Below are 27,947 nucleotides of genomic sequence, written 5' to 3' on the forward strand. Positions count from 1 at the left end.
GACCTAGGGCGCACGTTACGACCTCACGTGCGAGCGTTAAAACCGAGTCTCCGGAATAGAAGGTGGATGTTTCCTGAGCGTGTTGGCTGTGAGCGGGTCCCCTGTGGGTTGTAGAATTCCGACTTCATGGCGGAGATAATTCAGGAACGCATAGAGGATCGACTCCCCGAATTGGAACAGCTGGAGCGCATTGGACTGTTCAGTCGTGCGGAGATTAAGTGAGAGCCGAGGAAGAGAAGAAGTGGGGCGGGCAGCGGGGAGGCTGGGGCGTGTGTGTGGCGGCGGGCAGGGATGCGGGAGCACTTGGGTGGTGTTTATTTTTCCTAATATGGCAGAAACACATTTCCGGTATTTGATGATACCCAGAATTAATTTCTCATTCATTGCGTGATGATCGGACTATTTACACCCCTCCCCCCAACAAACTGACACCTCCTCTTGGAGCCAGGTCTTGGAGCTTTGAAGGTGGTGGAAAACCAGGATCTCTGCCCGGCAGGAGCTTACGGCCCTCTGTGTGGTGCGGGACACTGATATGTGAAACGTTTTGGTTATAGTGCTGTATTGTAAGTGTAGGTGCTGGTTGTAGTACAGTGTCCTGCCCAAGAGATGCGAACAGTGCCGAGGGAACCCGGGAGGAGTAGATAAATCTAAAGACTTGAAGATGGGGTCCATGTAATTCAGCTTCGTTTTCTACCCTGGGGCTTAGCCAACAAAGTGGTATATAGTTGTCATTCATTAATTTGTTAAAATTAATAGTTTTTAATGGTTTCCTGCGACTATTTCTTTGTTTTACAATGACTGCGAATGTAGTACTGTGACTATGGGAACCTTAAACATTTGTTAAAGAAACACAACATATTGTGGACTCTTCATTAATTGCTCAGTAAATATTGTTACCATTAATTTGAGATGATTATTGGTCATGCAAATCTTGCATTAAATCCTCCTGATATACACATATTGTTCATTCCTTAATTAGATACAGTGAATCTCCTCTCAGTAGCCCTTTGCTGTAATGATATAGGTAGAGACAACCTAGGTTTTGTTTTTTTTTTCCTTAAATGTTGAAAATTCAGAAGTCAGCAGAGTTTAGGAAAGAAATTTGATTGTTATTGAAATTCAAGTGGCCTGAATTTGGAGGAAAAGAAATCTTCACTAATACCACATAAAGTACCACTAATATCATTTACTTTGCTGGTGGGCATGTCAGTGGTCCTGGCAATCAATAGAGATTCTCATGAAAGGTTAAAATACATCCTGGATGCTCTTAAGAACACAGAAGTCCTGAAACTAATGTAATATTGTAAATCAACTATATATATATATATATATTTTTTTTTTTTTGTCCTTTTTTTGGCTTTTTCTGGGGCTGCTCCCGTGGCATATGGAGGTTCCCAGACTAGGGGTCGAATCGGAGCAGTAGCTGCCAGCCTACACCAGAGCCACGGCAATGCGGGATCTGAGCCAGGTCTGCAACCTACACCACAGTTCACGGCAACGCTGGATCTTTAACCCACTGAGCAAGGCCAGGGATCGAACCTGCAACCTCATGGTTCCTGGTCGGATTTGTTAACCACTGTGCCACGACGGGAACTCCAATCAACTATATTTTGATAATTATAATAAAAACATGGAAGTAATCATGTAAGAGAATATGTCCTTGCTTATTAAAGGTAATTATTTGGGAGTTACATGTTTTGGTAGGTACATGTTTAAAATATATTAAAAACGAACTTTGAAAATTCCAAAGTTATTTATCTTCTGCTCATTTCAAGTGTTACATTTTAAATGGCTTTCTCCTCAGGGCTATCATTAAGAAGGCTTCAGATCTAGAATACAAAATACAGCGAAGAACTCTTTTTAAGGAAGACTTTATCAATTATGTCCAAGTAAGTGAATAATATCACTTTTTAATTCCTTCACAAATTTAAAATCGATCATAGAATGGTGAGCTTGATGTCAGTTTTCTACAAAATTCTAGAACAGATGATTAGACAGGTAATTTTTGAATAAGATTAGAGCTAATTTTGGAATAGTGTTCTATCAAGGCTTTGGTCCTTGGTAAATTGAACTTTTTTTCCTCTTCTATTAGAGACTGCCAGTGATACAGAGTATGTAGATTTCAGCAAGAAATTTGATTCTGTCTTGTGGGGAAAAGTAAAGGAGAGTGAGTTTGAGAGTAGTTGGTTGGAAAGTTAATACTTCTGTGCCTGTAGTCTGTCACTTTAGAAAGAGGCATGTCATTCTTTAGTCCTATAAATGAATGGAAGATTTAAGTGCAGATAAAATATACATGTTAGATCAGTTTTCAGGTGGGAGAGAATAACTAATATGTTGGATAATAAAATCAGGATTCAGAAAGATGTTACGAGTCTTCTACTTTAACAGTAATAAGTATCATAAGACTAAAGGTTCTGAGAACAGGTTAAAAACAAAACAAGGGATTTCCTGATGTTGGTGCAGTGGATTAATGATCCGGCTTGTCTCTGTGAAGGCACCACTTTGATCCCTGGTCCAGCTCAGTGGGTTAAGGATCCAGTGTTGCGGCAGCTGTGGTTTAGGTCACAGTTTCAGCTCAGATTTCCATATGCCTTGGCTGTAGCTGAAAAAGAAAACAAATAAGCAGACAACCAGCTGAATAAATGGTGTGTGATACCTAGCTAAGAATCTTGTATTTGAGAAGTTCCCGTCATGGCACAGCAGAAAAGAATCCGACTAGAAACCATGAGTTTGTGGGTTCGATCCCTGACCTTGCTCAGTGGGTTAAGGATCTCGTGTTGCCAGATGTGGCTTGGATCTGGCGTAGCTGTGGTGTAGGCCTGCGGCTACAACTCCGATTGGACCCTTAGCCTGGGAACCTCCACATACTGCAAGTGTGGCCCTAAAAAGACCAAAAAGAAAAAAGAATTTTGTATTTGAAAGTGGTCCTGGAGTTCCCTTGTAGCTCAGCAAGTTAAGGGCTCGGTGTTGTCACTGCAGTGGCTCTGGTTACTACAGAGGCGTGGGTTTGATTCCTGGTCGAGGAACTTCCATGTGCCAAGGGTGCAGCCAAAAACTAACTTAAAAATAAATCCCCAGAAAGTGGTCCTAAGGCTCATAGTAGATGGTGTAACTCCAAAATGAGTCAAGAAGTAAATTACGGCGCAGCAGAAACAAACCCGACTAGGAACCATGAGGTTGCGGGTTTGATCCCTGGCCTCACTCATTGGGTTAAGGATCCGGTGTTGCCGTAAGCTGTGGTGTGGGTTGCAGACTGGCTCAGATCCTTTTTTGGTGTGGCTGTGGTGTAGGCTGGCAGCTGTAGCTCCAATTCGACCCCTAGCCTGAGAACTTCCGTATGCCGTGGGTGGGCCCTAAAAAGCAAAAATATAATCTAAGTGATTACATTAACAAAAGTAGAAAAAGTGGAACGTCAGGCAGGTTAGACTGAGGAGAGAACATTGTAAACAGTGAGCCCTCAGAAGATGTTGGTTTGAAAAAAAGTGTTTTGTACTTAGAATGACTTGAGCATTGTGTTAAGCTCAAGATGACATTTTAAGGACTTTGAGAGGTTGGTTGGAAGACAGCTAGAATGCAAACCTTGTACTAGGAGGAATCATTGAAGGAAGTAGAGATGTTTAAGGAGATTTAAGTGGCAGATACTTCACTCTGGACATATTTGAAAAACTGCGTGTGGGTTAGGTTGATTTGTTTCATTTTAGAGAGCATAACTGACATAAGTAGATTAAAAAATCCTCCTACACACACTCTTACCTGTATATACCCCCTGCCTGAACACAACCGTATGAACTTGCTATGAAATGTAAGTGGGATTTTGTAATTGATGGATTGATTGATTGTTTGCACTTGCAGCATGTGGAAGTTCCCTGGCCAGTGATTGAGTTTGAACCTGAGAGGCAACATCAGAGCCTTAACCTACTACACTGGGGTGGGGATTGAACCCAATCTGTCACAGAGGCAATACTGGAGTCTTTTTTTTTTGTTTTTTTTTTCTTTTTGGGGCCTCACTTTCGGCATACGAAAGTTCCCAGGCTAGGGGTTGAATTGGAGCTACAGCTGCTGGCCTATGCGTCAGCCATAGCAATGCCAGATCCCCAACCCACTGAGTGAGGCCAGGGATCAAACCCACATCCTCATGGATACTGGTTGGGTTCGTTTCTACTAAGCCACAGTGCGAGCTCCCCAACACTGGATCCTTAACCTGCTGTGCCACAGTTGGAATGCCTTAGTGCTCCTTTAGAGAGGAGAGGAAGGAGAGCCGGTTGGGCACCCTGTTTCAGGTAGTATGGCCCTGTTTATTTCCTTTATTTGCTGGTGGGTCAGCTAACATTTTTGAATGGTTAGTAAAAGTTTCAACAAGTTCTGCAGACTAGGAAGTTAGATTGATGTTGTAAATCTTGTAAGGTTTTAGTAATATGCTTTCCTTGTAACTAAAGTGTTTATATACTTGCTAATCTATGTATTTGTGAGTTTTGCAGATGTAAGGTGCATTTTTAGTGAATGCTAGACATTTACTGAAAATTAGGCCTGTTTTTTTGGTTTTTCCTCTTTTTGTCTTTTGGGGCTACAGCCATAGCATATAGAGGTGCCCAGGCTAGGGATCCAATTGGACCTGTAGCTGCCGGCCTACACCAGAGCCACAGCAATGCTGGATCTGAGCTGAGTCTGTGACCTACACTGCAGCTCATGGCAATGCCAGACCCTTAACCCACTGAGTGAGGCCAGGGATTGAACCTGCATCCTCATGGATGCCAGTCAGGTTCACTAACCGCTGAGCCACAATGGGAACTCTAAAAATTATGCTTTTTTTTTTTTTTTTTTTTTTTTGGTCTTTTTGCCTTTTCTAGGGCAGCTCCTGTGTCATATGGAGGTTCCCAGGCTACGGGTCTAATCGGAGCTGTAGACGCTACGCCAGAGCCACAGCAACTCGGGATCCGAGCCGAGTCTGCGACCTACACCACAGCTCACGGCAACGCCAGATCCTTAACCCACTGAGCAAGGCCAGGGATTGAACCTGCAACCTCATGGTTCCTAGTCGTATTCGTTAACCACTGAGCCATGACGGGAACTCCCCAAAATTAGGCTTTTTGATAACAAATTATCTTGTTTTATATTATTGATTTTTATTTACTTTGTGATTTTTAATGAATGGATTTCCTCTATATAAAAGGTTGTAATTTTTTTTTTCTCTTTTTCTGTGTTTTTCTTTCATAGTATGAAATTAATCTCTTGGAGCTGATCCAGAGAAGAAGAGCTGTAAGTAGATGATATTCTGAAAGTTGAAAAAAATGTGGAATTAAGTCGTATGACTGTCTGGCTAGAACTTGGCTTTGGGAGGTAGTTGGCATTAATAATTGTGTCGTGATACACTCAGTGATGTTTGTAATTGTTTGCTTTATCAGTTCTGTTTAAAGATCAAGTGGGAATGCTGCTTTGGATAAATGTGATTAAACTGAGGCTTCTTTTTTTTTTTCTTGTCCCCTTTATAGCGCATTGGGTATTCATTTAAGAAGGATGAGATTGAGAATTCTATCGTACACCGGGTACAAGGTGTCTTCCGGCGTGCGTCAGCCAAGTGGAAGGTGAGTGATCAGAGTGTCCTCAGGTGTAAGGAATGTGAAGCTTTGTATTATACATGTTATGACTTCAGTATTCAAATGTGTCATTTTGGAATCTTGGGTATCTCAGGATTTATTCTAATGATAATATCATTACTTGAAACCACTTAGCAAACCATTAAGAAAAATGATTTCATTACCTTAGAGTTAGTCTGTGAGAACAATGCAGAAAACAGTGGATTTGATACATATTTAAGGATCAGAAAGTAGTCTTGGGCTTTGTTTGGATACGTCTCTAAGTATCCCAAAGACTTGGAGGTGGAAGATGAGGTTAGAGTTGGGGCAGCCTCATTAACTTGGTTTTCTTCAAGTTTGGTTTTGGGACTCGGATGAATTATGTGAAAAGTACTTTGGATTCTTGGAAGTGAGGAATTTTAGTTTGCTACCCCTGATTGAGACCATCTAAAAAATGCATTGAGCAAATTGGTGAGACCACAGATTTTGTCTTAGAGCATGGTAGGCGGGAGTGGGAGCTCAGAATGAGTTAGCTCGGTTAAGAGATCTAAGGCCTTGGTGAGAACAGCCTCATAGTCTGAGGGATGTCGTATGACACATTGGATTTTCTGAAATCTGCTTCTGTTTCTAACAAAATTAATGCAAAGGTGTCTAAATTCTGGACTTACTGCATTGCTTTCCTTGCAGGATGATGTTCAACTCTGGCTGTCATACGTAGTCTTCTGTAAGAAGTGGGTGAGTATTGGGCAGCCCTCTCTTAGTCCCTCTTTCCTTCTTTTGGCTTGTCTGCCTTTGAAACCTCATACTTGACAATTGAACTCCACGTTTTCTCCAAAGGTGTAGGGTTAATAAATGCACAAAGAACACAAGGAGGTTTGAACTTTATGTCAGTAGCATTAGTGTAGCCAAATGGCTCTCTAAGTGGCTTTCACATCGGTTGAAAAGAACATGGTCTTGAGGTGTGTTTGTTCAGTCAAGTTGGAAAGGTTTTTTAGATATTAAACTGTTTGTGTATACTGGCTTGGTAGAATAAAACTAGGAGTGAGTGTGTATTTGTTTATATGTCTCTAGTAATAGCAGATCTTACCTCACTGGATTTTACAGTTGGTGAGGGTATGGTACAGATCCCTTAGAGATTAATAGCAATGACTTTGTTGTGCAGGAAGTAGAATTTTTTTCTTCTTTCTTTTTTTTTTACAGGCTACCAAAGCTCAACTTAGCAAGGTATTCTCTGCCATGTTGGCCATTCATTCAAACAAGCCAGGTAATGGTGAAATCCTTGTCAGTTCCTTTTCTACCTTTTTTGTAGGCTCAAGCCACTTTGGAATTTATTTTGCTTCATAAACCTAAAAGAAGTAGTTTGAGAACTGGAGCATAGGCACTTGGCCTCAGCAGTTTTTATTTCGAAATAGCTGCCACCTAGTTCATTCCTGCCTGCCATGTACTAGTTACTGTGCCAGGTACTGTATCTGTGGACCAGAAGGATGACGTTTCTTAGTTGATGGTGAAAGAAACTCTTTGGTACTTTGAGGGGCATTCTGTTTGAAGGCAGTCAAATCTGAGGATTTCTGAAACTTAAAGAGGAAATTTATTAATATTTTACAAGATTACAAAATATTACAGATGTTACAGAAGCGATTGGCACAGAGTAGGTACTTGTTCTGTAAGAGAAAGACTTCTTGTGGAGATACTGAATGAATGGTATGTTATTAAATTTATAGTGGAGGTGCCTTAGTGTCTGTTCTCAGGTATTAGGTCTACACTACACAAGACTTAAAATCGGTTGCATTTGGCACCAGTTAATTCTGAAAGATGGAGCAAGAAAGCATTACGTATGTTTCCTCAGCAGAGTACTCTCAGCCGTTCAGAGGCTTGGCTCAGATGGGAGGGCATGAGATCATGGGAGTGAGCAGAGGAGCTACTCTGGCTTTGAAGACCTCTGGGTGGGGGTAACCTCCAGATATTGTGTCTGTGGGCTGTGCTGTTTCAGGAGTCAAAGCCCAGAGCAGTGTCTCTACATTCATAGCCCTTCTAGTCCAGACATGGTTACCAACTATGGTCATTTTTATCAAAAGTGATCTTGCCTGGCAATAGCTGACCTTTATGAAATTTCTAGGGAAATAGCCACAGGAGTTCCCATTGTGGTGCAGTGGTTAACAAATCCCACTAGGAAAACATGAGGTTTCGGGTTCGATCGCTGGCCTCACTCAGTGGGTTAAGGATCCAGCATTGCTGTGAGCTGTGGTGTAGGTCGCAGATGCAGCTTGGATCCTGCGTTGTTGCTGTGGCTCTGGTATAGACCGACGGCTACAGCTCCGATTAGACCCCTAGCCTGGGAACCTCCATATGCCGCGGGAGTGGCTCAAGAAAAGGCAAAAAGACAAAAAAAAAAAAAAAAGAGCCACAATGTTAACTCAAGATTGTGTCTCATGTAGAAGGATGAAGGTTTTTGTTTTAAAAGCCTTTATTCTCTGTACATCCAAACAAATTTACTTTTTTTTAAATGATTTTTATTTTTTCCATTATTGCTGATTTACAGTGTTCTGTCAATTTCTCCTGTACAGCAAAGTGACCCAGTCATACATATATATTCTTTTTCTCACATTATCCTCCATCATGCTCCATCACAAGTGACTGAATATAGTTCCCAGAGCTATACAGCAGGCTCTCATTGCTTTTCCACTCCAAATGCAATAGTTTGCATCTGTTAACCCCCAGACTCCCAATCCATCCCACTCCCTAAAAGTTTACTTTTAAAATTATGAGTCATTTGAAGAAAGTATCAACTATTTTAAATACAGAGAAAAGAACAAAATAATTTTATTTCATTGACCAAGATTCAATTTTTTCCCAGCATTTTGACAATTTTAAGATTTGTATGTGAGTTAACAGTGGTGTCGTCCTTAGATCTGATGAAATAGAGTAATAGGCATATAAGAACCCACGGGTGTAAACATTTACCTGTTTGTTCAAAATACTCTATGATTTTAGATGAAGCAACAGTACTTTATGGATAGCCATTAGAAACTCCCTCTCTCTATCCCTCTCCTCTTTTGGTAAGATTTAAAAAAAGATCTTTGAAGGAGTTCCTTTCATGGCTCAGTGGTTAATAAACCTGACTAGGATCCATGAGGTTGCAGGTTCGATCCCTGGCCTCGCTCAGTGGGTTAAGGATCCAGCATTGCCATGAGCTGTGGTGTAGGTCACAGATGCGGCTCGGATCTTGTGTTGCTGTGGCTGTGGCTTTGGCGTAGGCTGGCAGCTACAGCTCCGATTTGACCCCTAGCCTGGGAACCTCCACATGCCACGCGGGTGCGGCCCTAGAAAAGGCAAAAAAGACAACCAACCCCCCCCGCCCCCAAAAAAAATTGGAGCATTGGCGAGTTCCTATTGTGGCTCAGTGGGTTAAGAACCTAACTAGTAACCATGGGGATGCAGGTTCGATCCCTGGCCTCACTCATTGGGTGAAGGATCTGGCATTGCTGTGAGCTGTGGTATAGGTTGCAGATGCAGCTCAGATGTTGCTGTGGCTGCGGCTAGGCCTGCAGCTGCAGCTCCAATTTCACCTCTAGCCTGGGAGTTCCATATGCCAAAGGTGCGCCCTAAAAAAGCAAAAAAAAAAATTGGAGCATTGGTCTTTTCTTACTTGTCCTGATTACTTTACTGAAACGAAGTCTGACATTTTTCACTTACAGCTCTGTGGATTATGGCGGCCAAATGGGAAATGGAAGATCGCCTGTCTTCAGAAAGTGCAAGACAGCTGTTTCTTCGAGCTCTGCGCTTTCATCCGGAGTGCCCAAAACTTTATCAAGAAGTGAGTGTGTGTGCACATACGCTGAGCGTGATGTCTCATGTGGTCCTCTGGAGACATGTATTCTCTGTTACGTTAAAGAAGACTTCTCTTTATGGAGGCTAGGGATAATAGGGGAGCTGATGGGCAAAGGGGGTCGGGAGGGTGCTTCTTGGCCAGTGGTAGATGTCGACTTTGTTCATCTTCCAGGAGGTTAATGAGAGGTTGGAACTCCTACTTGCCGTTTGTGGTGGGGACGGATAGAGAACTGGACCCTGCCTTCTTTTAGCTGAGGGCCAGGGTTCAGCCATCCTTATACCTTTGTAAATATGTATATATGTATATATTCATTTATTTATTTTCCCTTCCCCACCCCTCCCCCCTTCCCTCCACTCCTTTTTCTCTCCTTTTGTGTCTTCTTCTTCTTTTTTTTTTTGTCTTTTTGCGTTTTCTAGGGCTGCACCCATGGCATATGGAGGTTCCTAGGCTAGAGGTTAAATCTGCTGTAGCCACTAGCCTATGCCACAGCTCACAGCAACGCTGGATCCTTAACCCACTGAGCGAAGCCAGGGATCGAACCTGCAACCTCATGGTTCCTAGTTGGATTCATTTCCACTGCACCACTACGGGAACTCCTCATCTATTCTTTTTCAGTCCTTTTTTGCTTTCTGTTGTTCAGATTGGGTAATTCCTGTTATTCAGTCTTCAAGTTCACTGATTTAAAATTCTTGTCAGATGATGCCAGCATCTGTGCCATCTTGGTGTTGGTGTCTCTTGATTGTCAGGTTGAGATTTTCTTGGTCTGACAAGTGAATTTCCATCGAATTATAGACGCTTTTGGCTATTTCATGAGACTCTGGATGTTATAAATATTCTGTTAGTAGATCAGTTCTGATGCTGGTTTGCTTCTTTACTGTTGGGTGGGGTTAGAAGGTGTTTCCCCATTGGCCTTTGTTAATTCTTTTGATGTATATGGATGAAGTTATAAGTAAAATCACTTGTGTAAACCTTCAAGATGACAAGCTTCTGTACTTCTCAGCTGGATTAAGGACTTTATAACATGTTTGTTACTTCTCTTCACCAACTTAGGGCTAGACTGTGGTTTGTTTAGCTGTGAAGGGATGTCCTAATGCTATAGCATTTTTAAGGTTTTTGATTCATGTCTTCAAATTGCTTGTCATAAGAGCATAAAATAATACCCACACCTTGTCACCCTCGGCTGGTTTCATAAGAAGTAAAATATAACACTCTTCTCAAACTTCCCCAGATGGGATACTTAAAAATGACACCTTATATGTTCCTAATTAAAAAAAATTGTCTCCAAAGATTTTCTGTTCATTATTTCTCTTCTATGTAGTACTTTAGGATGGAACTGATGCATGCTGAGAAATTGAGGAAAGAAAAGCAAGAATTTGAAACAGCCAAGATGGATGTGGTAAGATCCCAATGTGTTGTTACTTGTTAACAATATATAGTGTTTTACCTGCTTAGGAGTAAAAAAAAAAATCTTAAGAGTGCATTCTCTCTGTTTTTTTTTTTTTTTAGGGCTGCACCCGTAGCATATGGAAGTTCCTAGGCTCGGGGTTGAATTGGAGCTACAGCTGCTGGCCATAGCCGCAGCCTCAGCCACAGCCTGCCAGATCTGAGCTATGTCTGTGACCTACACCACAGCTCACAGCAACGCTGGATCCTTAACCCACTGAGTGAGGCCTGGGATCAAACCTATGTCCTCATGGATACTAGTTGGTTTCATTACTGCTGAGCCACAATGAAACTCCTAGAATATATTTTTCTTTCCAATTTAATATTTTAAAACTTTTAGATGAGTCTAGCATTGATTTAATTGAAATGGGCTTAGGAATAAAAATGGAATTTTGTGCTTTAAAAATAGACATTTGGCCTAATTGGAGTGGTCCTCAAAATTGTTACTGATGGACTAGCTAAATACTTCATGATCTCATTTATGGCTTTAATACTTTATGATTTCATTCAGTGATATATTAATGGGTTGAAGGAGCTCAAGAAAGGTTGTGAAATGTGTGGTTCCTTTTTCTTTCTTTTTTTTTTTTTTTGTCTTTTTGCCTTTTCTAGGGCTGCTCCCACAGCATATGTAGGTTCCCAGGCTAGGGGTCTAATCGGAGCTGTAGACGCCGGCCTACACCACAGCCACAGCAACACCAGATCTGAGCTGCGTCTGCAACCAACACCACAGCTCACGGCAACACCAGATCCTTAACCCACTGAGCAAGGCCAGGGACCAAACCTGCAATCTCATGGTTCCTAGTGGGATTCGTTAACCACTGCGCCATGACGGGAACTCCTTTATTTTTCTTTTTTTTAATTTTTCTTTTTATGTAATTTTTTACACGAAAATAATTTTAAAGAAGGAAGTTTGAGAATGTTAAAGCTGGAAAAGGGACTGTGCTATCATCTGTTATTGTGGTTTCCAGCTCTAAACTTTTTTATCCAAATTAAATCTTAAAAAGATGGGTAAACACGGCATGTAAAACTTAACCTAAAAAAAACAAAACAAAAAAAAAAAAACTTGACCTATTCTGGTCTAGGTGGAGAGTGAGGCCTTAAGCCGTGTGATCTTGCTACCAGTCCAGGAGCCTGAGAGAACACAGTTGGAGGATTGGTGACCTTGTTCGGTCAAGCTGCACATTTTAAAAGTGAGGGAACAGGGCCCAGAGAGGGAACCCTGATTTGCCAAAGGTTATGTGGCACAGGTAGTCTAGGATTGTCAATTTTCATCCTCGTGCACTGCCAGTTAAATTATCTTTAATATCATCCTCTTTAGGAGAATCTTGAATATTCCGAAGAAATCCTTAAGGGCGAGTTGGCACGGATCATCTACAAAAATTCTGTAAGCATAATTAAAGGTAGGTATCTTTTTTATTTTTTTGGCTTTTTAGGGCCTCACCCACGGCGTAATGGAAGTTACCAGGCTAGGGGTAGAATTAGAGCTGTAGCCACCAGCCTGTGCCAACATAATTTTTTTATGCCCTAAAGAAGCTTAAAATAAAAGTTAAAGTACTTATGCATACTCAAATATTAACAGTGACTTTGCTTATTTTGTGGGATCGTGGGTGATTTTTTTTTTTCCATTTTATCTTATTTTCCACTTTATAGGAAAAAAACTAACTAGCACTAAGTAGGAAGTGCTATTTTTGAGTCTTACTCCCTTCTCTGCTTTTTAAATTTTAGGTGCAGAATTTCATGTGTCCCTCCTTTCAATTGCACAGCTATTTGATTTTGCCAAAGATCTGCAAAGAGAAATTTATGATGAGTAAGTAAGATAGTGGCAAGGAGAAAATGTCTGTTTTGATCTTGTTATAAGGGTTTGAAGTTGTATATTTAGAAAGGGGGAAAGAAAATCCCACAGGAAATATTTGGAAGAAAGCTAAGTTTTAGGACTATCATAATAGATTTAAAAAAATGTATTTTTGGAGAAGTAGTTTGACTCCTTTTATGGCTTGCCTTGAGAAATAGTTTGCCTTTGTTCAATAATAAATATACCCTGAAGCTTATATAAAAATCTACATTCCTGCCTCCCTAGTGTGTCTTTTGTCTTTGCCCTTTTTTTTTTTTTGCTTTTTAGGGCCGTACCCTCGGCATATGGAAGTTCCCACCGGGCTAGAGGTCAAGTTGGAGATACAGCTGCTGGCCTACACCACAGCCATAGCAACAGAGAATCTGAGCCAAGTCTGTGACCTACACCACAGCTCACCGCAATGCTGGATCCTTAACCCACTGAGCAAGGCCAGGGATCGAACCCGCAACCTCATGGTTACTGGTTGGATTCGTTTCCACTGCTCCACGACGGGAATTGCTGTGTTTTGTCCTTTAGGTGAGAGTTGCCCTCATGAACGTTCATAGTTCAGTGTTGCAGCTAATCAGACGTTGTTCTTTAACACTGGTTGTATGGCTCGAGAATGTGGGCAGCCTACTTTGTGGGAACTTTAGTAGCACTCTTACTTTTCATACGTGGTAAGCTTAAACTTGGATCTCTTTGCTCTGTGGATACCTTCAGGGTTTTGGTAGAGGATTGGGCTCCCTCTATTAGAGAAAATCAGGAATCTGGATGTGATGAGGTTCTCAGGGCTTGAGATTGAGGTGTCTCGTCACACAAAGCTGCATTTTGACTTTGAGAGCAAGCATTTGTGAATGATGTTGAAGCAATCTGAAACTGACAAGCATGTGACAGCTCTGATCCATTGACAGCCTTTATAGAGGGAGAGTGAAGACATCTGGAGAGCCTGTTGGGAAATGGCTTTTGTGGTGCTGGAATTGTCTTTTTTTTTTTTGGACATAGCATGTAGTGGCTTGATGTGGGATCTCCGTTCCCAGACGATGGATGGAACCCGGGCTGCAGCAGTGAAAGCGCTGAGCCCTAACCTCTAGGCCATGAGGGACCATGGCCTGGAATTGGGTTGTCCCAGTGGGTGTCCTGGATACATTTTCAGAGTATTGGTACTATCTCTCTGAGATTCTGAGTTTCATGTCCCAGGGCTGATGCCAGTATTTTTCAGCCTGCAGGCTTTACACACAGACGACCCCCTCACTTGGGATTATGTGGCGAGGCGAGAATTAGAGATGGAGTCGCAACCAGGAGATGAGCCACCTACAACAAAACAAGCCAAAGTGGCGGAGGCCACCCGCCGGGAGGAGCGGTGCTGCGCTGTGTATGAGGAGGCGGTGAAGACTCTGCCCACAGGTGAGCCTCACCCAGCCAAGGGCCGAGGAGGAGGCATCTTTCTGAACGTAGAAACGGGCCCCGTTCACATGACCAAAATTGGGTTCTGGAACCTCTCTGTGGTAGTTTACAGTGTGCCTGGCTTTCCAGCTTGTTCTTTCTTTGGTGGTAAAAGATGGAGCATTTTTTTTTTAACTTTTTTTTTTTTTAAGACTTTTTTTTTTTAATTTATTTTAATTTTTATTTATTTTTTGTCTTTTTGCTATTTCTTGGGCCGCTCCTGCGGCATATGGAGGTTCCCAGGCTAGGGGTCCAATTGGAGCTGTAGCTGCCAGCCTACGCCAGAGCCACAGCAATGCGGGATCCGAGCCGCGTCTGCAACCTACACCACAGCTCATGGCAACGCCGGATCTTTAACCCACTGAGCAAGGGCAGGGACCGAACCCGCAACCTCATGGTTCCTAGTCAGATTCGTTAACCACTGTGCCACTACGGGAACTCCAGATGGAGCATTTTAATGACCCTCCTAAATCTCTGTAGCATTCTGTTCATTTAGTTGGAGAAATAAATGATACTTAGGAAATAATTCAGAAGATTGTTTAATCATCATTTCTTATTTATCTTTTGTTATCGATTTATTTTATGATTTTATAATATTAGAAAGTAAAGGTAGGGTATGTAATATGGAGAAAGATTTTAATTTTTATATTTATACCATTACTTGTTTTTCCCTCAATATTTGAGATGTTTGGTTGTAATCAAAGTAATTATTTTTTTCATCAAACCAGTTTAAACTCTTCCTCAGAGGAGTTTTCCTTTCAAAGAAAAGGTGTATGATGATGACTATTAAACTAAAAGAGTTGGTGATCTGATCACATACCCTTTCTGACTTTTCCAGAGGCCATGTGGAAGTGTTACCTCAACTTTTGCATGGAAAGGTTTACTAAGAAGACCAACAGCCAGCTCCTCAGAGAGAAGGTATTGACTTATGTTCTGTGGTTACGGTGGCCGGCTAGACAGTGTCTTCTGAAAGAAGAACATAGACACAGCTCTTTTGGGGTCTGGGAGAGCTTCCTCCTCCTCCTGTGAGTGACCTGTCATTCTGAAGGGCTGAGTTTGCCTTGCCCTGGTTCTGGCCACCAGGTTAGGAGGTGTATCTGCCCAAATCATTTAATCACAAGTGAAACCACTTCAGGAGTTACTGTCGTGGCTCATCGGAAATGAATCTGACTAGTATCCATGAGGACGCAGATTTGATCCCTGGCCTTGCTCAGTGGGTTAGGGTTCCAGCGTTGCTGTGAGCTATGGTGTAGATCGAAGATGGGGCTCAGATCCCACATTGCTGTGGCTGTGGTGTAGGCCGGCAGCTGTAGCTCCAATCTGACTCCTAGCCTGGGAACCTCCATATGCCGCAGGTGCAGCCCTAAAAAGACAAAATAAAACCAAAAAAACCCCAAGTGAAACCACTTCAGTCCCCCTCTCAATTCTCAGGGGTAAAACTGCTTTTGTTTCTGTCAGCGGCCAAAGGCCCGTTCTGGGATCTTTGTAGTGAACTGAGAGCTCTTTCTGATTTCAGAGGCTGGAAAGAACCATGGTTGCATTCAGGAAGGCACATGAACTCAGACTTCTACCTGAAGTCCAGTACAAGCAGTGGGTAAGGACACAGATAACTTCTGGTTGGTTCATGCTGGTGGCATGTGTTTTAATATGTGCAGTTTTATGACTAAGCTAGTTTCGAAGACTACGTTGGCTGTAGAGAGTGTTTCTATGTCGCTGTTAGTGTTTGGTGTATGCCAGAAATGAAATTCCTACCAGTAGAGGGAGGAATATTATATAATGAAAACACTCAGAACAGGGTCACAATTGGGTTTATTTTGTTTGTCCACTCCTTCATGTTTTCCTGAACCTATGCTTGGCTCAGATTAATTGTTAGTACAGTGAAGGCAAATTAGATGTCTTTCTGTGTTTTAGAAGCTGACATTCAGGTAAGAGACATATTAACCCATCCTTATACTTTGAAGTAGATAAGGATTATTATATTGAGACCAGAAAAATGTAATGTGGGAATACACAGGTCTAGCCTGGGTTTTGCCACTTAATAGGGAGGTGATGGGCAAACCACTTAACCTTTCTGAGTTTGTTTACGTGGTTTTAAAATAATGAGTGCTTCTCGTTTTTGCTACCTCACAAAGTTGTTGAGAGCATTGCATGAGAGAATGTGTTACTGTATCTAAATACCTTCTCTTTTTTTTTGCTATTTCTTTGGGCTGCTCCCAAGGCATATGGAGGTTCCCAGGCTAGGGGTCGAATCAGAGCTGTAGCCCCCCGCCTACACTAGAGCCACAGCAACGCAGGATCCAAGCCGCGTCTGCAACCTACACCACAGCTCACGGCAATGCTGGATCTTTAACCCACTGAGCAAGGGCAGGGACCGAACCCGCAACCTCATGGTGCTTAGTCGGATTCATTAACCACTGTGCCACAACGGGAACTCCTAAATACTTTCTTAGGGGAAAAGAAGGACAAAAGTCTTTGTATTTATTGAGTGCCTTTTATTTGTATAATTCTTTCCTCTTTTGATTTATTTAATTTACACAATTTTTACATATTTGCAATGAATGTCTTGCTATTTTGTAGTCTACTTTTTTTATATTAACATTTTTGGTATACTTTTTTACATAGATCTGCATCAACTACATATTTGTGTCATTATTGTATTACCCCGTGATTGGGGTACCCTTCTTCCATTATGGCATCTAACAGTGAAAACCCCTTGGCCTGGATGAGTCCAGCTGGTTATTGGAGCCTTTGGATGCTAGCGAGACACTTCCACCCTGTAAATTCCACTGGGCATGGCTGGGAGTATTGCCTTGATAGTCCTTCCATTTTTAATTTGTTTTAACATTCTCTGCTCTGGCCATTTCAGACATCCTCTCCTCCTTACTACGTTTCTGTTGCTGTCTCTCCCAGGCCTCTCCCCTTGTCACTCATTTGGTGACCTTGCCTTTGATGGGAGTCTCTCACCACACTGCCTCTCAACTTCAGATGCTTGGCTGATTGTACACCCATCCTTGCTCCAGATTATTCTGTGACTTCTCTTTGTCCTTTGGATAAAGCTGCTCAGTGTCCTTGATTTGGTGCCTGTGGTCTTTCAGCCTCGCCTGCCAGTTCTCCGGTTTACATTCCACCCCTCCAGACATGCTAAGCTTGGATTTCCTTTTGGATCCAAGCCCTCTTCTCTCCAGTCTCTTGCCCATGCTGGAGCGGGGTGCCTTCTCTTCTCCTGGGGATGTCTGCCTTCACCCGACACTTGCTTTCCCTTAAGCCTTGGCTTAGACGGGGCTTCTTTTCTGGGAGTCCTTTCTCATCACCTCCAAAGACGCTGTTGGGTGCTCCTGCTTTGTACTCCTCCTGTAGCATAGGATTCTTTTTCTGTGATGACATGTATCAAGCTGTCTTTGCTGCTAGACTGGATGAGCTGTGAGCCATAGGGAGCGTACCTGTCCTCATTATTGAATCTAGCATTTATAGTGTACAGTTAACATGCTTGTTAAATGAATAGATTATGTACTACCATTTACATGCTTTTCCACAATTTTTTAAAATTGGATCGGTTTTAGGTTTTCCTTGTTACACTAGTGTGGATACAAGCAGTTTTGAGCAGATAAGATTTCCTCCTCTTCATTTATTTGTTGGGTCATATTTGTTAAAATTCCCAAGTTTGTGGTGTGAACAGTATCATGACTCTTCAGAAAAATGGTGCTAGTTAATACTGTGCCCAGCTCTGTTTGAATGAATAAATGTGTTTCCCTACCACCCCCACAAATACTTGTTTTATTATAGGTGAACTATTTTATTAAAGTTTAACTTTAAGGAGTTCCCATAGTGGCACAGTGGAAAGGAGTCCAACTAGGAACCATGAGGTTGCAGGTTCGATCCCTGGCCTCGCTCAGTGGGTTAAGGATCTGGCGTTGCTGTGAGCTGTGATGTAGGTTGCAGACACAGCTTGGATCCTGCATTTCTGTGGCTGTGGTGTAGGCCGACAACTGTAGCTCTGATTAGACCCCTAGCCTGGGAACCTCCATATGCTGTGGGTACGGCCCTAAAAACCAAAAAAAAAAAAAAAAAAAAGATAAATAAAAATTTAACTTTCACTCTAAATTACTTAGGCCTCTGCTTTTCACCTCTTCCCTGTTTTTTGATAGCCCTTGGGGATAGGAGCAGGGAATGGAGGAGAAATTTTGAATTATTCCCTTTGTGCCTTTTTGGCAGCTGGTGAAAGGCTTGGTGGAAAGGCTCTTGGATCTGTTGCCTCCCATGAGGTCTTGACGTGTCCCCATGTCCATAGATAGGTAGCTCTTGGTAGTTACTTTTCCAATGACCTTTTGTCTCATCCAGAGTGAGTTGTTGCTGCAGCACAACCTCTTTAAGGAAGCCCTGGAGGTGGCAGGAGCTGGGACTGAGTTGTTCCAAGACTCGGTGATGATGTGGCAGGTGAAGCTGCAGGTGCTGATTGCCTCAGAGAGCCCTGATGTAGCCATGGTTTTTGAAGAAGCCTTTGTGCGCCTGAAACCCCAGGTTTGTGAGTTGGGTCTTTGGTTTTTCATTCTGCTTGGGAAACTTTTAAGACCACAGCCAAAGCTCATTTGGAGTAGACTCGTCTGAGGAGAGCTGGCCCCAGAGTGCATTTGTGGTGATGGTTCAGGGGTCACAGGTAGAGAATTACTTCCATTTACTAGCCTATTTCTAAGTCTTTATTTGAAAGCCGACCACATTCTGTAAATTTTTCTGCTCCTATGTATACATCTCATAAGTGAGAATGCTAATAGAATATTATTTTCACATGCTTCCAAAACTTAACTGAAGCCTGATTGTAAACACACATATATTTCTAAACCTTAAAGCTTTGCAGTAAATCTTTTATACTAGTAGCAAAGAAGTATTCTAGGAGTTAAAGTGGGGGAAAATCATGAGAATGTTACTGCCCTTTTGTGTGTGCTGCGGGGACGTGAGCGAGGATCAGGTGGTTCAGCCTAGGTTAGTTAGCACTTGTGCTCTGGTCCCAGGCTGCAGAGACATGACCTGGGGAACTTGGGTCTGACGGGTTGTGGGCTGTCATTTGCTTAACTAACTAGCAGATAATTGATGATAATAACCTTAGGCAGTATTCCCCAAAAGAGGGAAAGTAGAATTAACAGGAGAATATTGTTTTGGGTGACTTGGTCAGAACGTGCTGTGTCCCAGCATACCATTCCTTCTGGGCACTGAGAACTCTGTCACAGTGAGGACAGACTGGCAGTGACTCTGAATTTCACATATTGATGATCTCAGGAGGGTCCTGTCTTTAAAGTGACTGGTTTTCAGAACCTAGCACTAAGCTGTCATTTTCTAACTTTTTTTTGTGTGTGAGTAGATTTGTTTGCCGTTGTGGATTTCTTGGGCAGAGTGGAGTGAAGGTGCCAAAAGCCAAGAAGACACTGAAGCCATCTTTAAGGTACAGGCTCCCTGTTCTAAGTCTTGGGTGTGGGAAATGAGCAAATAGATTTGCTATCTGGTTAGCTTTCAGAGGGTTATTTGTAAAGCAGGTGATCCTGGAGTTCCCGTTGCGGCGCCGTGGTTAATGAATCCGACTAGGAACCATGAAATTTCGGGCTCAATCCCTGGCCTTGTTCAGTGGGTTAATGATCTGGTGTTGCTGTGAGCTGTGGTGTAGGTCGCAGACACGGCTCGGATCCCGCGTTGCTGTGGCTCTGGCGTAGGCTGGCGTCTACAGCTCCGATTAGATCCCTAGCTTGGGAACCTCCATATGCTGCGGGAAGTGGCCCTAGAAAAGGAAAAAAGACCAAAAGAAAAAAAAAGCAGATGGTCTTTTTAAAATACTGTAGGAGTTCCCTGTTGGCTCAGTGTATTAAGGATCCAGCATTGTCACTGCTGTGACTCGGGTGGCGGGTATGGCCTGGGTTTGATCCTGGCCCTGGACTTCCTCATGCTATGAGTTCGGCTCCCAAAAGTAAATAAAAAGGAGTTCCGCTATGGCAAGATGGGATCAACGGTGTCTCTGCAGCATCAGGACACAGGTTCGATCCCTAGCCCAGCATGGTGGGTTAAAGAATCTGGTGTTGCCACAGCTGCAGCATGAGTCGAAACTGCAGCTTGGATCTGATCCCTGGCCTGGGACCTCCATTTGCTGTGGCCAAAAAAAAGAAAAAAGAAAAGAAAAAGGCAAAAAAAAAAAAAAAAAAAAGCACTGTTAATTGAGTGGCTGATGAAAAATTTGTTTTGATATCTAGACATTTCCTGATGTAGCTTGTTTCTTTATTCTTTTAAATTTTAGAAAGCTGTCTTAGCTGTCATGGGTGCTGACTCCGTCACTCTGAAGGATAAATACCTGGATTGGGCTTATCGAAGCAGTGGCTACAAAAAGGCCAGAGCTGTCTTTAAAAGGTACACACAGACATGCATAGCTGTGATGAGTCTCTCCACCCCATACTCAACCCCTCATATCTGGACTACACGTATCATAGATAGATTGAGGGATAAATCCAAGAGCCTTTTAAGTTCATACACATTGTGGAAAATTTTAAAAAGAGAGAAAGAGGTAACTAATAATTCACTGTAATCCCGTCAGCAAGATTAAAACATCCATCTTAATGTATCATTTTAAACTTTGTTTTTCGTGTGTCTGAGCTTATATTGTAATTGCATGCAGTGTACCACTTTTACTGATGAAGTTAGAACTTTTCCCTGTCAGTAATAGTTCTTCATAAACAACATTTATTAAACGTTGCATTGATGTTCAGTAGCTATATGATGTACCACCCTGGGGATGTGCTGTAACTGCTTTGCTGAACCCTTCTGCACAAATATTACTTGCCCATATTGGAAATTATTTGCTTAGAGTATATTTTTAGAAATGGAATTATTGGTATTCTTCACAAAGACCTTGAGATGGAGTAGAGAGAACTTAAGACCCTAACGGTGAGAAAGAAGAGAACAGGAAGAAAACGGGGTAGGCGTTTGGTGGTGGGGAAGAGCAAGGCGTTGGAGATGGAAAATGGTGAGCCAGCCAGTGGTCAGCTCCAGTCCCTGCGTCGAGTCCCAGCCAGGACTTAGCAGGCCACACAGCGGAGGCCCTGGCCCAGGTGTTAATACTGGGGGGATGTAAGAGGCGCTGTCACCCCGGAAGATAATGGTTCCCCTCCCTTTTAGTTTACAGGAAAGCCGACCATTTTCAGTTGATTTTTTCAGGAAGATGATCCAGTTTGAAAAGGAGCAAGTAAGTGCTCTGTCTATGCATTTCTCGTCTGGGAAGGTGGATTCGTGCTTACTAAGCTATGGAAGCATTTTATTATTTAAAAAGATCGCATTATGATACAGTGTAATTTTTCATCCCTTCCCCTACCCCCTTTTTCATAGATGGGTTTTAGGAATGGTAATCAAGCAAAGAAGAAAAAGTAAATGTCTCAAAACTAGAAAAGTCAGATATCACCTCTTAAAGGAAGCCTGCCCAGAGTTCCCATTGTGGCTCAGTGGAGAAAAATCTGACTACTATCCATGAGGTTTGAGCTCTGGCCTTGCTCCGTGGATTAAGGATCCAGCATTGCCTTTAGCTGTGGTGTAGATTGCAGAGGCGGCTTGGATCTAGCGGGGCTGTGGCTGTGGTGTAGGCCGGCAGCTGTAACTCTGATTCTGCTCCTAGCCTGGGAACCTCCATATGCCTTGGGTGTGGCCCTAAAAAGAGAAAAACAAACAAACAAACAAAAAAAACCCTCCCTGGCAAGCTGTATGAAATGCTCCTTCCCTACCTCCACAGTGCCCTGTGTCTTGTTTGGGCTTGTGAGGTAGAGTAGGCACTTAGAACTGTTTCTAGTGGGTTTTTTTTTTGTTTGTTTGTTTGTTTGTTTTTTGGTGTTTTTAGGGCCGCACCTGCGTCATGTGGAAGTTCCCAGGGTAGAGATTGAATTGGAGCTACAGCTGCCGGCCTATACCACAACGACGAGAGATCTGAGCCGAGTCTGTGACCTACACCACAGCTCACAGCAACACCAGATCTCCGACCCACTGAGTGAGGCCAGGGATTGAACCTGCAACCTCACGGATACCAGTTAGGTTTGTTACTGCTGAGACATAACGGGAACTCCAGTCATGTTATTCTTAAACGTGTAGTTTTCTTAACCGTTCCATTACATATAGGTTGTTTCCAGATTTTTAAAATTGTATTTTATTTCTTTTCAGGGCCACGCTTGTGCCATTTGGAAGTTCCTGGGATAGGGGTCGAATCAGAGCTGTAGCTGCTGGCCTATGCCATACCAATACCAGTTCTGAGCTACATCTGTGACCTACATAGCAGCTTTCGGCATCATCAGATCCTTAACCTGCTGAGTGAGGCCAGGGTCAAACCTGTTTCTTTATGGATACTATGTCAGGTTCTTAACCCACTGAGCCACAAGGGGAACTCCTGTTTCCAGATTTTTGATACTGAAAACAGTGCTGCAAACATTTGGTTTATGTAACTCTTTGAATTACTTTCTTGAGATAAATTTCTGGGACTGGCTTTTTTTGTCTTTTTTTTTTTTTTTTTTTTTTTTTTTTTTTTTTTTTGCTATTTCCTGGGCTGCTCCCGCGGCATATGGAGGTTCCCAGGCTAGGGGTCGAATCGGAGCTGCAGCCACCGGCCTACGCCAGAGCCACAGCAACGCAGGATCCGAGCCGCGTCTGCAACCTACACCACAGCTCACGGCAACGCTGGATCCTTAACCCACTAAGCAAGCGCAGGGACCAAACCCACAACCTCATGGTTCCTAGTCGGATTCGTTAACCACTGCGCCACGACGGGAACTCCTGGGACTGGCTTTTTTTAATGGTTCTTTTTTAATGTTGCCAGGGAGTCCTCTAGAAGTTATACTTATTTATGGTGATAATCACCGGATATATGTATCAGTATACCTATTTCCTCCATACCTTTTCCAAGTATTCAGTTTTGCTTTCTTTCCTTTATTTTTAAATTAAAAAAAATTTTTTTTTGCTTTTGGAGTTCCCATTGTGGCGCAGTGGTTACCGAATCCGACTAGGAACCATGAGGTTGTGGGTTCGGTCCCTGCCCTTGCTCAGTGGGTTAACGATCCGGCGTTGCCGTGAGCTGTGGTGTAGGTCGCAGATGTGGCTCGGACCCCACCTTGCTCTGGCTCTGGCGTAGGCCAGTGACTACAGCTCCGATTAGACCCCTAGTCTGGGAACCTCCATATGCTGTGGGAGTGGCCCTAGAAAAGGCAAAAAAAAAAAAAAAAAATTTTTTTTTTGCTTTTTAGGGCCGCATGTACAGCGTATGGAAGTTCCCAGATTAGGGGTTGAATCAGAGCTGTAACTGCCCGCCTATGCCACAGCCGAAGCAGTGTGGGATCTGAGCCACATCTGCGACCTACACCACAGCTCACAGCAATACCGGCTCCTTAATCCGCTGAGTGAGGCCAGGGATCGAACCCCCATCCTCATGGATACTAATTGGATTTGTTTCTGCTGAGACACAACAGGAACTCCTGTTTTGATATTTTGATTGGTGTTGGTTATTTTTATCTGAATTTTGAAAAATTAATAATGAGGTTTAACTGTTAGGTTTTTTTTGTTGTTGTTGTTGTTTTTTTGTCTCTCTCTCTTTTTTTTTTTTTTTTGTCTTTTCTAGGGCCGCTCCTGCAGCACGTGGAGGTTCCCAGGCTAGGGGTCTAATCGGAGCTTTAGCTGCCAGCCTACGCCACAGCCACAGCAACGCCAGATCTGAGCCGCGTCTGTGATCTACACCACAGCTCAGGGCAATGTCTTATCCTTGACCCACTGAGCGAGGCCAGGGATCGAACCCGCAACCTCATGGTTCCTAGTCGGATTCGGTAACCACTTAAGCCACGACGGGAACTCCCAACTGTTAAGTTCACAGTTTTGACCATTGTATGGATCAATAATTTATTCTTGTCTTACAGTATAGGAGATAATCTAGTATAGTAATTAATAACCAGGCTTTGGATTAATAACATGATAGCTATGTGCTTTGCTCAAGTCACTTAATTCTACCTTGACAGCCTCGTCTGTTTTGAGGGTGTGAGAGTTACAAGGTCAAATGGGAGGCTGGATGGAAAGGCCCTTGTACAGTTCTATGCACGTTATGAGCCCTCCACAAAGTGTGGTTCTATTTTTCATGCATGTATAAGATAGGAGGTTAGACTGGCTTTCTGTAAAATAGTATATAGTCTCAGTGAAGAGAAATTAGAATGAGAAAATAGTTATTTGACTACTCATCAAGATTTTTAAGCTGAAGATATTAATCTGCTTTGAAAATGAAACGAAGAGATTATGCATTTAAATGGAAATAGAGGTAAAGAATTAACATTTATTCACACTGAAGTTAGTGCTGGCTACTCTGCTCAATAATTAGTCAGCAGTTTAATCCTCATAGTTGCCCTAAGAGATATGGTTTTCCTTGTTTTATGAGTGAGGAAATTTGAGGGTCAGAGGGTTCAAAAAACTTGCTAAAGTTCCCACAACTAGTATTTATATATACTTTGCTTTGATATGAAAAGCTTTAAGGTGGGTATACACGGCTAATATATGTGGCAGAGCCTAGATATCCGAGGAAGAAATCCCGAGCCATAGAGAGTCGAACCTTCCCCATTTATTTAAGTCCTGCTCCTCCCTCAAGGCTTTCCCATGTCTTTTTCTATGGAGCTGCCCAGGTTCCCCCATGTGCGGATTGACCAGGCTTTTTCTACTACGGGAACCTGTGCTTTATCACTGTTTGGCATTTACATCACTGTGCCATGTCATGCATTTGATTTTTCTCTGGATAAGTTCAGAGCCAGGATGTGTTCACTTAAGCCCACCCCTCTTCCTCCTTCAGATGCCTAATAGACTGTAGCTGCTTCACAATGTGGGTGAAATTACTTTGTGACATTATAAATTGGGCTTTTGTGGCAAGCTTGTCTGATTGTTTTTGTTAGGAATCCTGCAAGATGGCCAACTTAAGAGAATATTATGAGAGGGCTTTGAGAGAATTTGGATCTGTAGATTCTGGTAAGTAAACTTCAATTATGGACTCATGAGTCTCTTTGCATGTGTGGTCTGTAACCTATCATTCTGGTTAGAAAACTGTTTCTTAACTGTTTTGGGGATTTATCTTTGAGAATAAAACTTGGCAGCCTTCCCCTTCCTCCTCCCTCCCTTTGTGCATAAATACTTGCCGACATAATTTTGCTTATAATTTCAAGTTCACAAGTCCAGGAGTCCAGGCTTTTCTCTTCAGAATTCTGCATTAGAGGGGTATTTACTTGGTTTGGTTCTCTTAAAAAAAGTGTGATAATTTGTAAGGAAAAGGTTAGTAATGCAGGTCAGGACGAAGCGGGGTGGGGATTATAGCTGTGGGGTAATGGGATACTTACTGACAGGGGATGTCATTGGCTGTGGCCACATAGTCCTCACACACTCCTGGGTGTAGGAATGTCCCAGAGAGTCTGTTTACTTAGGAACTCGAAAACTGACGTGTATCATTGTTAAACTCAGATTTTTAAAATACAAGGTTTTACAAGGTTTTAGCAGACTTTCTTTTGGTGAAATTAATAACCCAAGCAAGTTTTATTTTATTAAACATGGTGGCAAGGTTTAGTGAAGTCATTGAGGTCAGTTTCACCTTGAAGAAACTCAGCAAAATCCTCCCTCTAAAATATTTAGTGTTTTTCAGTTTGTGAAATACATAGACTGTCAGGATTAAAGTGAAGTTTTCTACTTAACAACAACAGCAGCAAAATAGCTTTGTTATACTGTAGTGTAAAGAAACTCAAGTATTGTTCCACATAGTATTCTCAGAAAATAGCAAGAGGTTAAATTTCTTAGAAATCTTGCATTGAGTTAATATTGAATAAGCTTATCTAGTAAAACCTTGTCAGTTATCTAATTGTATGTTTATAGTAACATACGTTTTTGGGTTCCTTTTAAAGATCTTTGGATGGATTACATCAAAGAAGAATTGGACCACCCCCTTGGTAGACCTGAGAATTGCGGACAGATCTATTGGCGAGCCATGAAAATGTTGCAGGGGGAGGCAGCAGAGCTGTTTGTGGCTAAACATGCTATGCATCAGGCTGGCCACTTGTGAAAAGAGGAAGAACACAGCCAACTTTGTGAAATAGTATTATGAGCCCTCTGGGAATATTCGTGTTATGTATTCATTTGTGGCTTGCTGGGGTGGCAGATAAGACACCTGTCTGATTTTGAGACATGCTTTAGTTTTGTTGATTCTTTAATTCTAGAAAAGAGAACTGCTCTTTAGTGGCCAGAGGCCCATAGTTGAGGCTAGACCTACCATAGGTCCAAAATGTTTTCCAGAATATATGGAAATCATATAACTGATATGCTTTTATTACCTCTGGTCAAACATGGGTACCTCTAATCTAGACCCATGGGATCGTTTAAAATGGAGATGAAAGTACAGTTCTCTTTGTTTGTTCTCTCCTTATCGTAAAGGTATGCATGGTATGCATTTGTTATTGAAAATATGGAGGGAATAGAATCATGTGGAGAAGAAAATAATAGCATCCTTTAATTTCATCTTCTGGACTTAAACTCAGGAATTTGATTTCTTTTATTAGAATTGTATTTATACTAATTCATTCATTCATTCATTGAATGCCCCTCATAGGCAGGAAAGAAGGGAAGCTTTGAGGGCAGGAAGTAGGGGTTGGAGGAACAGAGCTGGATGTCCTGAGTTGGTTGAAGCAGCAGAGAAGGATGCTGGGTATTGGGGGGAAAGATGTCCTTTAAGTATAGTAAGAGATTGGGGATTCCCATTGTGGCTCAGCAGGTTAAGAACTTGACTAGTATCCATGAGGATGCAGGTTTGATCCCTTGTCTTGCTCAGGGGGTTAAGGATCTGGCATTGCTGCAAGCTGCTGAAGATGCGACTTGGATCTGGTGTTGCTGTGGTATAGGCTGGCAGCTGCAGCTCTGAAATCCCTTGCCTGGGAATGTCTATATGCTGAAGGTGTGACAGTTAAACAAGAAAAACGAACATTAAGAGATTATTAAAAAAGTATATTCTGTCTCTGGGACTGATATGAAGAGGTGTTTACATTGGGGAGGCCTGGCAACAAAAAAAAGTCAGGGGTAGGGAGTAGATTAGAAAGAGAAGGGTTTTCAGAGGCGAGGATAGAGGATGGCTTGGAGCAGAGAAGAGCATTCTGGGCGCGGAGGAGGCAGTTGTTTGACTTGTATCTCCTTTAACATGATGTCATTGGGCGAAGTATTACTTAATGTTGTGTTTCACTTAATATTATGTTTTTTTCCCCCATATCATTAAATAACCTTAAAAATTTTTAGTGAATTTATAACATTCCATTGTATAGATGAGCCATGACTTATTTTACTGATCTCTTATGGTTGGATCTTGTCATTTCTAATTTTTCTTAGAAATGCTGTTGGTGAAGATTCTTATCAATCTTTGTTCATATCCCTGGTTATTGCCTTAGAAGACTAACATCTGAAAATAGAATTACTGTATTAAAGGATTTAACTATTTTAAAGAACATGGATATGTACTGTCACTTTGCTTTGTATGAAAATACTTTGGAGCACTGTGTGAAAAGTCAACACCCTTACCTGCTGTTGATATTATATTTCTTATATTTCCCATTTTAATAGATGTAAAGGGGTGTAGGTCATTGTTTTATTGTGTATTTCTTTGATATTAGTGTAGTTACTGTGTTTTTTTCTGGTACTCTTTTCATGTTTGACTATTTTTTGAATTTTTTTAAACTAATTTATAAAGAATTTTTTATGTATGAGGAATGCTAATCTTAAGTTTGTCTCTTTATTACTAATGATGTGTCCCCAGCTTTTTTTTTTCTTCTTC

General features: G+C 42.1%; 1 protein-coding gene across 9 annotated transcripts; it reads left to right on the forward strand.

Annotated features, from left to right (window-relative positions):
- Positions 1-27,883, forward strand: UTP6 (UTP6 small subunit processome component). 9 transcript variants are annotated; one of them, XR_014821400.1, is made up of 19 exons: positions 1-218; positions 1,805-1,889; positions 5,215-5,256; positions 5,490-5,582; positions 6,261-6,308; positions 6,774-6,837; positions 9,269-9,387; positions 10,721-10,798; positions 12,164-12,245; positions 12,571-12,652; positions 13,896-14,080; positions 14,958-15,037; positions 15,636-15,713; positions 18,458-18,637; positions 19,473-19,553; positions 20,394-20,503; positions 21,269-21,720; positions 23,443-25,117; positions 26,038-27,883. XR_014821400.1 is itself a non-coding variant. In XM_003131746.5 (19 exons), exons 1-19 carry the CDS (start codon positions 127-129, stop codon positions 26,193-26,195), a joined length of 1,797 nt encoding a protein of 598 aa, XP_003131794.3. In that variant the 5' UTR covers positions 1-126; the 3' UTR covers positions 26,196-27,883. The 9 variants fall into 9 exon arrangements, 1 of the variants encoding a protein (XP_003131794.3); XR_014821402.1 differs by having other exon boundaries at positions 15,636-16,325; positions 18,130-18,637; positions 21,269-21,335; positions 25,045-25,117; positions 26,038-27,621; XR_014821403.1 differs by having other exon boundaries at positions 15,636-16,237; positions 18,130-18,637; positions 21,269-21,335; positions 25,045-25,117; positions 26,038-27,621.
- Positions 27,884-27,947: the final 64 nt, after the last annotated feature.

Source organism: Sus scrofa, chromosome 12, assembly GCF_054392235.1.
Source record: "Sus scrofa isolate SSC_HxYL_T2T_F1_AM1 chromosome 12, Sscrofa_HxYL_maternal_Yorkshire_Landrace_v2.0, whole genome shotgun sequence".
Classification (NCBI taxonomy): Eukaryota; Metazoa; Chordata; class Mammalia; order Artiodactyla; family Suidae; genus Sus; species Sus scrofa.

Excerpts from the sequence above, each read along its gene's own strand:
- UTP6 (XM_003131746.5), top strand. The coding sequence starts at position 127 with ATGGCGGAGATAATTCAGGAACGCATAGAGGATCGACTCCCCGAATTG. Across the intron at positions 6,309-6,773 it reads TAGTCTTCTGTAAGAAGTGG|GCTACCAAAGCTCAACTTAG; the intron begins GTGAGTATTGGG and ends TTTTTTTTACAG. Across the intron at positions 20,504-21,268 it reads GCCAGAGCTGTCTTTAAAAG|TTTACAGGAAAGCCGACCAT; the intron begins GTACACACAGAC and ends CCTCCCTTTTAG.